Source organism: Hyposmocoma kahamanoa, unplaced genomic scaffold, assembly GCF_003589595.1.
Source record: "Hyposmocoma kahamanoa isolate Upper Pololo Valley unplaced genomic scaffold, ASM358959v1 202, whole genome shotgun sequence".
NCBI lineage: Eukaryota > Metazoa > Arthropoda > Insecta > Lepidoptera > Cosmopterigidae > Hyposmocoma > Hyposmocoma kahamanoa.
This window is the reverse complement of record NW_020653726.1, coordinates 16,034,184-16,046,819: the sequence shown is the minus strand read 5'-3', so window position 1 is coordinate 16,046,819 and position 12,636 is coordinate 16,034,184. Positions and strand designations below refer to the sequence as shown.

The following is a 12,636-nucleotide window of genomic DNA, read 5'->3' as shown; positions in this document are numbered from 1 at the left end:
ATCCCTATTGAAATGGACTATAGTGGAGTATAGGGTGATTTCACAAAAATAAATGAATATCCTGGTGACATTCAATAAACTCAAAATTAACTACATTTTAAATTATTATTTCAGGTAACGTTCATTACCACGAATTCAACTATGATATAAATTATTTTCAATATTTTCACGATAATATGAAATTGTGTTCTTGATCTCATAAGCTACAGCAACTTGAAACTTAAAAGTGGAAAAATATAGTAATGCATTACGTACTTACACACATCCTAATTGGTATTTTTGTATCTTTATTCACCTTAATTAAATGTGAAATGTTTACTGCTATCACGGATCTAGAGAATTTATTTCAAACACATAATAACGTGCTCAGCAATTTGAAGCAGTACATTGAAAGAGAGGAAAATAGACTTAAAGTATTGAAAAGGTAATGATATAATTGTGGTTGACTCGTGTGTTCTGGTCACTACAACCTAATTATTTTCTCTTTGTGCTGTTGATAGGTACCTAAAACTATTTACAGATGAAAACGAGAAGATAAGTAGTGATGCACAAAAGTATGTCCATCACCCAATAAATGCATTCATTGTAATAAAAAGACTATCAACTGATTTCGAACGGTTAAAAACTATAGCTTCTGAGCCCACTCGTAAGTAAATTAAACTAAGTCTTTTTTTATCACTGCTTTCTATATCGAGGAAATAGTAATAATACGGAAGAACTTCAGAATACGTAACACATCGGAACTGGGTGAGGGTGAGGGGAGAAGTAGGGGAGGGAGGGGTTCCTCCTGCAAAGGAGGAGAAAAGTGAGAAGATGTACAATAGTTTTTAACCAACTATTAAAAAAAAGGAGGTTCTCAATTTGACTGTATTTTTTTGTACGTATGTTACGCGATAACTCCGGGTAGTACCTACTGAGGTACCCTATTGGAAAGAGGGTTTCTCAGTTGTGGTTCCATTTAAATTTTAAGAAAATATTCCACCTCTAAGGGTTGCAAAGTAGGGGATGAATCCGGTTTCGCGCACTCTGATAACCGATTTCATAAAACTTGGCAAATAGATGTTTTTTTAGTACTCTGTACTGAGATTATTGAGATTTATTATATGTTGTATATTATACGTTACGTATTCTAAAGTTCAGCCTAATGATATTATATTCTTTTAAACTTACACGCTGTGCCCCACAATGTCTGACCGCCTAAACGCCTATAATTTTCATATTTTTTTGGAACAAGCACGGAAACTTTCAAAATTGCAGTAAAATTATCAACTTCTGTTTCTTTCCTTTTTTTATTGACCATAATACAGGAAAACTACTTCTTTACTAATTACAAGCTTCGCCTTCCGGCTTTATCCACAGCGAAGTAGTTCAGTCTATTTATGTAAAGATGATATACAATATAGCAAAAATCTTAAAAAACAAACTTAATTACTTCTATCCAGGTACAAAAACATGTTCACTTACACGTATATACAAATGGCATATAATTAAGCAGTTTATAAAATAAAGTTTATATCTTCAGTTTTCATAAAATATTTCTTAATGTATGATTTATAGTATCTGTTGTTTTGATAATTACTTATAAATTCCTCACTCATTTTGTTCATTAATGCAGGTAACAAATATTTAGCTTTCTAAAATTTCTTTTTCCATAATAGTTATCGAATTTAGGTAGTCGGTCCTGTTATTGATACGTTAGTAAATCAACTATAACAATCGTTTAAATAGATACATTGAGGTTCTCGGCGATAAAAAAAACGCACTTCCATCGGTTAAGCTAAGATGGTTTTTATCACTGTTTACTTGTTTATTGGTAGGTCAATGCTTGTATAAATCAATGACTTTTCAAATGAATAAGATGTGGCTTTAATTAAAATTATAAATTTTTTATAAAAAAAAACGACTTCAAAAATTTGCTTCTTCGCTTTCGTTGCATTCGTTATCGTTGTCTTCTCAACAATAACTAAAACAATATGAAAATCTTCGTTAAAACAAATCATATTATGAGTCCAAGCACTAGGTAACTGCTGTACAGTGCTTCTACATTCTCAATGTCCTTCGGCAATCATCGGATTTCCGAATGCACAAGAATTTTCATTTCCATGCCCATTAATTATTAGATTTAATATCTATAATAATTTGAGTTTTGAACAACGTACTTTATTGTAGTTTTGTTTTGATTTCCAAGTGAAATGTATAGAGCTGTAAAACTATTTCCCTATTTTTAATAACATTTACTCCATGTCAATAAGCGAGTTATGCTCCGTCCAACCATCTATTAAACTTTTGACATATATAGCCTCTGAAGTTACGTAATTATTGACGTGCAACCATAGACGAAAAAATGCAATACTTCCTAAACTCTTTTATTTTTTAATTTTAGTGAAGCGACGTGCTATTTAACTCCAATATTTATCGAGTCAATAGATTATGTAGCGAAGATTATTCAAGGTGATAAATTTTCGTACCTGTCTAATAAATTATAATGAAAAGAAATAAATTATAAATAATTATATTCAATTCTTATTGTATATTATATCATCGGATTCTTCTGCATATGAACGGGAATCATCACTTGAATCCTTATTAACATTAATTATGAGTTCTTGAGTACACAAATTGTCAAACGCAACATCATGATTCAAATTAGACAATATCTTTTTTTTTGAACCTGACCTGGTTCATTCACGATTAAAACTTCTTAAATAAAATCGATTGTTGTAGAAAACTGAATTGGAAATGCATTATGACATCACTAATTGATTAGAATTCTAGCTGTAAAAGTTAAATAAACGATTGGACGGAGTATAACAAAAATATAATGTAAAGGAAAGGAAAAACAACTGATTTATCTTTTTTATAATGCTTACTGCTCCGATTGAAACACCACAAGCTACAGAAATAGGGTTTTCTACGTGTTGAAAATAACTATTGTTGTCTTTCTTGAACGTATCGGCTTTTTGTAAAAAATACAAGTACACGCTGTAACTTATCTGTCGTGCCTGTGACCGTGTAGCGGCGTTTCTCCCATTGAACAATAAATAAAAAAATGTAATAGCAACTCTATATACTTCCAAGTCGACTGAACGCGTCCGGTCTGTACCAAAGGCAAAGGGCAATTGAATAAAAACCCGAACGACAGCCGAAACACGAAATTTGCCGAGGGACATTGCGAAAATAGAAGCACTGTACACTTCTATTTTTTTTCATTGGAATTATTGTTATTTTTATTTAAATGGTTCCACTATAGAGGTACACCCTTTCCAAAAAAAAAAGAATCAACGAAATCGGTGAAATCAAAGTTCAAAAATGTAAACAAAAGTGATGCCATTACAAAAAAATATTCCACGAATATTGGAACAGTGAAAAGGGTTAAAAATTTATGCTAGAATGTTTTATATTGTTTTTAAATTGTGCGCATGTACAAACAAAATATCTGTGCCTCCAGTGAAGAACGGAATAAGACGAGTTATGCCCATTTGTTTTTATTGCACCATTGTTGGCTTCAGCGTGTCCGATTACATAACATATTATCAAAAGGATATCTCTCTAGCAATCTCCTAACTATAGTTTTTTTTTGCACTAAGGGCATAACTCACTGTTTCTAAAGGCATAATTTTAGCTGTCAGGCATTTATTATGAGTCTAACGGTACAAGTGATCTCAAATAAAAAATACATGGAAGTTTAACGAATAACTACAGATAAAATATGTTTTTACATAAACACACTTCTCGCATTGTTCCCTAATAACGGAGGAGAAAAGTACCGCACACAGTACAGCAGCGCTGCGGCCGCGCGGGGCCAGCACTTTTCATACAATTTTTTGACCGCCGCCGCGCGACAGTCGCGCTGCAGTCACGCTCGGTTGCAGTCACTGTTAGTGAGGTGTACATGTTAATTTTTCAAATTAACCACGATGGATGAAAATCGAATTGAAGAATTTATAGAGAATGTAAAACAACACTGCAATATGGGATGGCAGTTCCGCCAGTTATTCCAATCGACTGGATAAAAAAAGGCATGAGAAAATTTATATTTATTGACAATTTTGAAACTGAAACACAAATGAAAAAACAACATACCAGGCTAGTCATTTTTAATACCTATATGCATTGACTTCTAATACAAAAACCACGAAAAAAATGTCCCAAGTCAACCTATTTAAACGTAGTGACATGTAAAGGAATATGAAAAAGCTAAAACGTTGAATTAAATTGTAATGTCATCGCAGTACTGTCTAATTTTGCTTGCTTCGCTGTCAGTCGAACAAACGAAGACTAAAGCGTGAATGACGCTCTGTATACGATTTTTACGCACTATAAGTTCGGACACTTTTTAGCGCGGACCCGACGTCCATATAATTGTAAGTCAATGCCTATATGTGAAGTGTGTGCCACAAGAACTAGATAAAAGTAATGTTTCTTCGTCAGAATCCATCGCGTAACTGAGTCGAAAGATAGAACATCTCTAAAAATTTGCACTTCAGCAGCGCGACTGTCGTGCAGATGCAGCGCGGCCGCCGCGCGACTGCAGCGCTTCTAACAGCGGTAATTTGAACGCGCCCTAAAAGCGACTATTGCTTTATTCCACAGTGTACATAAAGTATAACAGAGCATTCTGTTTGTTCCACTGGACACGATTGGGCATACCTGCGGTTATACCGTTTTGCTATTGGTTAATAGTTCGCAACAGAAAACTTGTAGTAGTGTCAACAATACATCACCGCGATTTTTTTCATTCGATTTCTGACAGCTGTAGTTATCGAATGTGTTCTTTGCTGCGTATGCGTCGTGTTTTAGGTTTTGGTTTTACTCTGTTGTTACGTTTGTGTTACATAACCACAATGGAGGCAGAAAAAAGACCACGCCCTGCAATGTCTGTAACCGAAAAGTGATAGTAAATATCTACTAGCATACAGGCATTTGAAATCTGGCCACTAAATGAATATTGGTTTTTGTACGAGTATGCCAACAAAACTGCTGAGTTTCTAGGGATATCTGACAGAACTGTTCGAAGAATAGATTGCCTGAGTAAAAACAAAAGTCAATATTTGACATGTTAGCCGCTAATGCCGAAAACAAAACAGTTTATGTATCATATAAAAATATTCTAAGATGTTTCTTTTGCGTAATTTTCTATGGGCCGTGACCCTTCTCATTTCCTCGTAATTTTTTAATTGAAAATATTTTATGACACAAGATGATTCTAAAAAGTTTTGTAAATCGTTCAACCCAAAAGAATATTTTTCCATTATAATTATTAGTCAGAATACCTGTTATTAAACGAACGTGGAAAAAAAGGTTCATGATCCATGAGATGTCACTTTGACAGTGACAGTTATTTGTTTACATTTTTCGACTTCAACTCCATCTCAGAGTTTAGAACGTAATTAATTTATCGTGTTAGTGTTACAAAAAAAACATAAGCAGGTGACGTGGACTGTGTCGTCATCTTCATAGGAACAGAATTTTTATTTCATTTATTAAGGTCATATATAAAATGATTATTGTAAAATAATAAACAAAATTCATCATGAAAATGACAGTGAAAATCGTTTGCATGAGAACGGCCCATCTGTGGCCGTTTGAGCAGAGCTCCGTACGCGATAAGTGCCTACCGCTGAATGTATCGCCGATAGTGCAAGCGCTCAGATAAGTCTTCTTTCATTTACTCAAATCCTTGTACAACCCTTGCATTTGGTTCCGCACGACTGCACACGACGGGCAACGTTATTTTCACCTTTCTGTGCGCGTGCTTAGGTTTTTTTTTCCTCGTAGTGAGAGCCTGGTTTTATTAGTCAGATTTAGTAGGCTATTATAGCGTAGGTATTTTCAATTTTGTATAAGAGAGGTGTATCTGTTACGTAGTAACTAATTAAGTAATCTGTGGTTTGTGTCCCTAAGTACTCTTAGTGATTTTGAAATTGCACTAAAGCCATTAACTATCAAACAACTGAAGCCATTGTTCAGATAAGTTAAACAGTTTGTTTGCCAGCAGAGTTCGTTTGGGATCTAGAGATGCAATATCCAACAGAAGAAGACTTAATTGGAGCAGCCGTGGCTATTGGTCGACTACAACTCTTTTACAAGTTGAACACTACACATCTAGCTGAAGGAAATCTGCAAGGCGTAATTGGGTAAAACACGTAAACTACCACGACACCTTATTGGTAGCAATTAATAGTTCTAAATAAGCGTATCACTTATCGCGCTCGTAAAGCTATATACATAGATGATCTTCGCGTAGGTGCCCTAAAGTAGTACACACAATGATCATATGTAGTGTATAAGATCATTTAGTACACATTTGTGAATCCTGGAGATGTTTTTTTTATTTTCAAGACAATTCTAATTTTTCACTAATGAACATAAGTCAGACAAAGTCAGAAACGGTCATAATTGGATGCCAAGCTTACGTCCAAATATTCGGTATGTCCGAGATGTATCTGCATAAGTTCAGACTAGATACATCTCTGACAGATGATCTCAGGGTCATTTCGAGATTTGGATTTTTCTGCCGACCTGAATTTGGAACGCTACAAGTCCATTCCAAAAACCGCTGCAAAGAACCTTGGCGTCCTTTAAAATTTTAGAAGTGTGTGATATTTATCGGCTCGAGTTCACTTTAATACGGAGTTCTGTTGTTACAAAATTTCTGTAACGAATCATCCTGCTACCGATTCGATGCTCTTTTGGAGCTCTCCACTAAAATATTCATTAGCACAGACTGTTGGTGGGGACAAACTTTCAAAATTCAATCGTGGCGTCGAGGACACTTACAAATTTATAAAATATATACACTTAATAAAGAGTCAACTGTGACCATGAGACCTGTGAAACGTTTGTTTGTTTGACAAAACAAATGTACGCGATTTAAATACGGAATAATAATTTCATTTCTTATAAAATATATTTTGCAAAGCCTGCGCAAGTTTTACACGAGTTAAACCCATCTACTCCTTTCCGTTATAGAGTCAAAAATGCTGAAAGACTTCAACGTTATAGCGTACTTGTTCCATCAAAGCGTTTTGCTTCTACGATTAACGCGTCTATATTTTGTAAGCATGTTTTAAGGGAACTTGTCCCATCTTCATCGTAAAGTGTGTACGTTTTACTTGGTGAAATTGTGAATAAACATAATCATAAACAATCACAAGCTCAAGACAATGGATTACGTGATGCTTATTTCAATTTGAACACTGAGATTGACTTAGACACACTTATATTATCAATATTGAATATGTACTATATACGGACGGGACTGCTCATCAGTAATTAGATTTTGTAAAGTCTATATCTAGCAATAGCTTTGACGATGGTCTAAGTACATGGGATCATGTACCGGTATAGCTCTACTAATTTTAAAAGTAAATCACATTTTGTCCATTTACATCAGCTGATATGTTAATATAGAAAACTGATATAGAAAAATTACAACGTTACAGTTCTCCGATGACTGCAAATGACTGTTATAATTTGGCTCTGATATTGTACAAGCAAGAAGGTCCACACAACTTTAACTCCCACGCTGCAGAGTGGTTCGAAGTGGCCCTTGAAAAACTCAACAATGATCAGAACGAGATTGCATTTACAGCTACTGAAGTCATGATGTACATCGTTAAGTCCTATCATCGCTCGAATATTAATTCAGGTTGGTTACTGCTAGAAAACAGGAACATCGACAAAGTATCGAAGAGACTATGTTAAGGATTCAAAATTTGTTTAATTTTTTTTTTTCATTCTTGGCAGACTCAAAAGCCTATGCGTGGGCAGAAAGACTACTTGTTTTAAAACCTAGCGCTACCAGTGATTTTATTATGAAATTTTATGAAAATGCTATTGTACAAAACAGAAACAACGTAAGTAAGAAAGTTTAATAAGACAAGGCATACTCATCAGTGGCGAAAGGTAGATATTTGAATAAAGTAAGTTGATGTTGAATGGTAAACATCAAACGTTGCAATGCGCGATATTTTCCGGTCAGTACCTACCTACTACTGAGGCAAACCGATGAGAATCGTATAGTCGCGGACGCTTCGCCACTTGCACCCACCAAATATAGAATTTAAAATGAAAATTTCTGTACTTATGTAGGCACATATGTATCGGTTACAGGCTAACTCTGCTTATTTTGACTTATGGAATACATATACTGCATTATGTCGTAATGAAGCTGATGTCTCTGCAACAACTTCAAGCAAGTAATTCATTCATTTCATTTATAACGATGTCATATTGTGTGTAAAGTGAGTGGGAGTCATTCATGAAATATTAATTTCATACATTGTAGATTGCATTGCTCGTATTTAAGTAATATTCCATTCTTAAAACTGGCGCCGATAAAGATGGAGGAAGTTCACAAGAATCCAAATGTTTTCATTTTTTATGACATCCTCAGTGACGAAGAGTTTCAAAACATAAAAACAATTGCCGCTCCCAAGGTATATTTATTAGGACTTTTGGCTACAATACAAGCCCTTTGAGCCAGGTTTTCGGGATCCTCATTAAATATTTTCTATTGTGTTTTTAATGTACTTGTAGAATGGCAAAAAGAACTTTGGGTTTTTCAATAGTGCCTAGGCGGCGGGAGTCATTATTCATGTTTTCACTTTCACATAAATCACTTAGTTCACTTGCTAATAAAAGACGTTGAATTTTGGTCACGGCTTATATCTTCTTCTTGTATGCTTCCATATCATTTGCCTTATATATCTTGATTCTTCTTCCAAAAAATTTTCCGTAATGTTGTCATATCATTGCTTATATCTCCGTATAACAAGCAGTAAATGGTAACGGTAGGTATAACGAGCTAAACATAATCTTAATTGAAAATTTTAAAGATCGAACACAATGAAAAATTTCGTCAACCCGGTGGGACTTGAACCCATGACCATGCAGTACCGTAGCATTGCTCTAACCATCTGAGCCACGGGTCCAGTTACCGAGTCGCCTTAATTCTCCTATGCGTTTTTGTTATAGAACTTTGTACTGACTTTCGGCATTCGTTGCCGCTGGTGACATCTAGTGAGAGATTTTTGATTAAGTTTCTCACCGCTGCCGATACCTTTACAGCTATCATAATTGACGCACGTGTCGCTTTTCGATCAAAAAAATAAAGCGGGAATTGAAATGAAAGTTCAATTTCCGCTTTATTTTTCGACGATCCTGAGGTTTATAGGCAGAATGTAATGTTTTATTTCTTTTTATTTGTGTTTCAAATTTTACAATTACGTTTTCAAACGCTTTCAGCCATATAATATTTTCCTTTTTTTCTCCAGTTGCAACGCGCCAAAGTTGTTGCTGGTAAATACAGTGAAAATCGTATTAGCAAATGTGCATGGTTATTTAACAATATTACTGCTACATCAAAACTGAGACAGCGTGCAGCTGATTTTACTGGGCTCAGTCTGTTACACGCGGAACCATTACAAGTGGTCAATTACGGGATAGGAGGCCATTTCGGTTGGCACTACGATGCTTACCTTAAGGTAATAAATAGTTCATTTATGTATTTACTGAGCTCAAAAGTATTTCTTAATAATATTTTACATACTATTGAGAAGACGAAAGTGTTACGTGTGGTTTTAATGGATATACCTAGCTGTGTAGCCGTTTTAATGAAAACATAAACAATAGGAAATTAAACTATTTTTCCCGATTTAAATCGCGTATATTTGTTTTTAAAACAAACCGACGACGTTTCGGGCCTTTTACAGGTCCCATGGTCACGGTTGAGTCAAGAGGCCCGAAACGTCGTTTTGTTAGAAAAAACAAATATACGCGATTTGAATCCGGAAATATAGTTTCATTTCCTATGTGTAACAATCGCGAAAACCTAAGAATTCGAAACATAAACAATGTTTAATTAATTATTAACAAATTACTGTTGAGATTGTGTTGATGCATTGGTTAAATTTCTTACATTTTTCACAACTTTTGAACTTCATGCGTACTATACATATAAGTAACTTTTGCTTTTAAGGCAATTTTCATATAACTTTTCAGGTCGTTGAGATTTTTAAATTCAACTATATTCATATTAGTTTATGAACGCACCCAAATTAGACCAAAATGAACTTGTAAAATGTAACTTTTGCAGCAAAAATTTAACTTTTCAGGTAACGGAAAGTAATTTTCGACTCAAGGGCCCTGGCAACACTGAACGGAACTTAGGTATTGTACAAAATGGTTTAAATACAAGATATGCTCTTTTCACAGAGAGACGATATTGACAAAAAACGTGGAAACAGAATAGCTACAGTTCTATTTTATGTGGGTATCGTCCTAATCTTAAAGCTATTTTTTTCCCAAACATTTCGTGTGATAATAAAGTTTATTGACGCAGATGACCGATGTGACCCAAGGCGGAATGACCGTGTTTGCCGATCTGAACTTGATAGTAACACCGAAAAAGGGTTCAGCTGTATTTTGGGAAAACCTGCAACCTTCCGGAGATAGAGATGTTAACACTATACATGCGGCATGCCCAGTATTATACGGAAGTAAATGGGGTGGGTACATTATTAATACGTATAGCTTAAGTGCTATCATATATTCAATGCTATCATATATTCAAACATAGAAGTGCAATTAAAATTTCTTTTATTCTTTTCGCCTTTTCTAATACATTATGTCCCTTACGATTTTCATAATAACAAACTTCTCTCAATGTCTATGTAAGGTATTCATATGTACGCGCACCAATGCGCGGAGCAGGGTTGGTGCGCGAACCTAATGGATACCCCCACCTTAAGAGCATTGCTACACTATTGACTATGATTTCAGCGCACCGAGTGCCACACGAGTGATAAAACATAAAAAATAAAAGATATAAATAATAATCTGATATAAAAGATATAAAAAATAATCATTTATTTAAACGTTATGTCATGGCTGAGAGATAAAAAATTCTATACAATTGATATGACATAAAATGACATGAATTTATTAAGTATACTTACTTTTTATTTTTATTTTTTTACTTCTGCATGACAATAACTTACTATTACTTATAACATGTATAATTAATAACTCTGTTTACATTTACATTATTAGAATTAGCATCAAACTCATAAAATTTATAATGTAATAAAATTCAAAATTTGCATGCATTTAAAATGCTTTTTTTTTAAATTAAAAATTAAAATTAAAATTTTAGTAAAATATGAAAACTGTTACTATATACCTACCACCTTTTGTAAAACATGTTTTATGTTAATAAATATCAATAAAATCAATCAAGATGCCGTGTCGCAACGTAACGCCACTTACGCACCACATCATCTTTCGCCGGTTCGTCTCCTGGCCCCTTGGCCGTTGCGCACCACGTGGCATGTAGGTAGTTCTAATTTATATGTAGTACATACATCGCACCGTCACCACTCAGTCGTTGCAATGCATAGTGTGTCATCGCTCTAAGGGAGTCATCATACGTATCGACTCGGAATCAGTCAGAATAACCCGTATGTCCACTTCCCTAATAAGAAAACATCCTTTGGGCCTTTCGCGTCGACGGTCCGAGCAGAAGTGAACCGCGCAGTCTTTTTCGCTTACAAGAACATATTATATTACTTTTTCTGATCGACTAAATCTGATTCCTCGTTAATAAATGTGATAACTCCCTAATTTAAGATTATCACATTTCTTACCAATCTTTACTTTTTACAGTGTCCAACATATGGTTCCATGAGGCTGGACAGGAACTGTTGCGGCCATGTCCTGCTTTATAAATTGGTTTAAAGATTGCAACAGCTTGCAATTTTTACCTATACATAGTAATAAAATTGTAATAAAAATCTTAGTTTTTATTATTCTTAACGACAACAAAATGTATATCTACTATTTTTAGTACCATGTTAATACCCAACTTTTATAATAACAACATCCTTTTCTATAGTTCACAACTTTACGTGGCATTTCTTTTAGGCACAACAGATTGTGGCACTGTCTCATTTGCTTATATTGTCGGACAAAGCTCGGACTCGGACCGTGGCCGTTGTTCGGCGACAAGAAGGTTTTCGACGTTGGCAACCTCAACGGTCTCGTCCGAAAGTTAGGTGGTGCTAACTGCTGGGGATTGATCAATCGCTAATAACGAGTTGAGCATGAGTGTTGTTATTGAATATCGTGCAATAAATGATTCGCACTGCTATTACAAAGCTGTTGTAACTCGAAATATGTGAAAATTAATATTATATCGCACTGTTAATACAGTAGTGAATTAACTCAAAAAGTGTATTTTCTCAGAATCGACGAAAAACGAATTACTCGCTTCCCGTGAAATATCTGTGTAAATTTATGTATATGTTATTTCCTACTTACCAAATATACATATTTAAAAATATTAGAAATAATTTCATGTTTTTGAATAAGGACTACTTTGGCCAGAACCAGCCCACGTAAAGAGTCTCATTTTGAGTTAAATAGTTAAGTAGATAATATATATTTTAGTTGTTTTTTACAACATTCTAACGACGGTTTTATTGACGTGTAGAGAATTAAATTTTACGTTTAAAATTTGATTCTCTACACGTCAAAAAAACCGTCGTAAGAATATTGTAAGAAATAATCAAAAGATATCCACTTAACTCAAAATGAGACACACTTTATGTGAGCTAGTTCTGGCCAAAATAATCC

General features: G+C 34.5%; 1 protein-coding gene across 1 annotated transcript; it reads left to right on the top strand.

Annotated features, from left to right (window-relative positions):
* The first annotated feature begins 572 nt into the window (after positions 1–572).
* On the top strand, positions 573–11,550 carry LOC113226777 (prolyl 4-hydroxylase subunit alpha-1-like). Its single transcript, XM_026459517.1, has 10 exons — positions 573–646; positions 5,999–6,137; positions 7,446–7,651; positions 7,750–7,859; positions 8,116–8,201; positions 8,291–8,441; positions 9,279–9,488; positions 10,219–10,272; positions 10,346–10,511; positions 11,243–11,550. Exons 2-10 carry the CDS (start codon positions 6,019–6,021, stop codon positions 11,416–11,418), a joined length of 1,278 nt encoding a protein of 425 aa, XP_026315302.1. The 5' UTR covers positions 573–646; positions 5,999–6,018; the 3' UTR covers positions 11,419–11,550.
* The last annotated feature ends 1,086 nt before the right edge of the window (positions 11,551–12,636 follow it).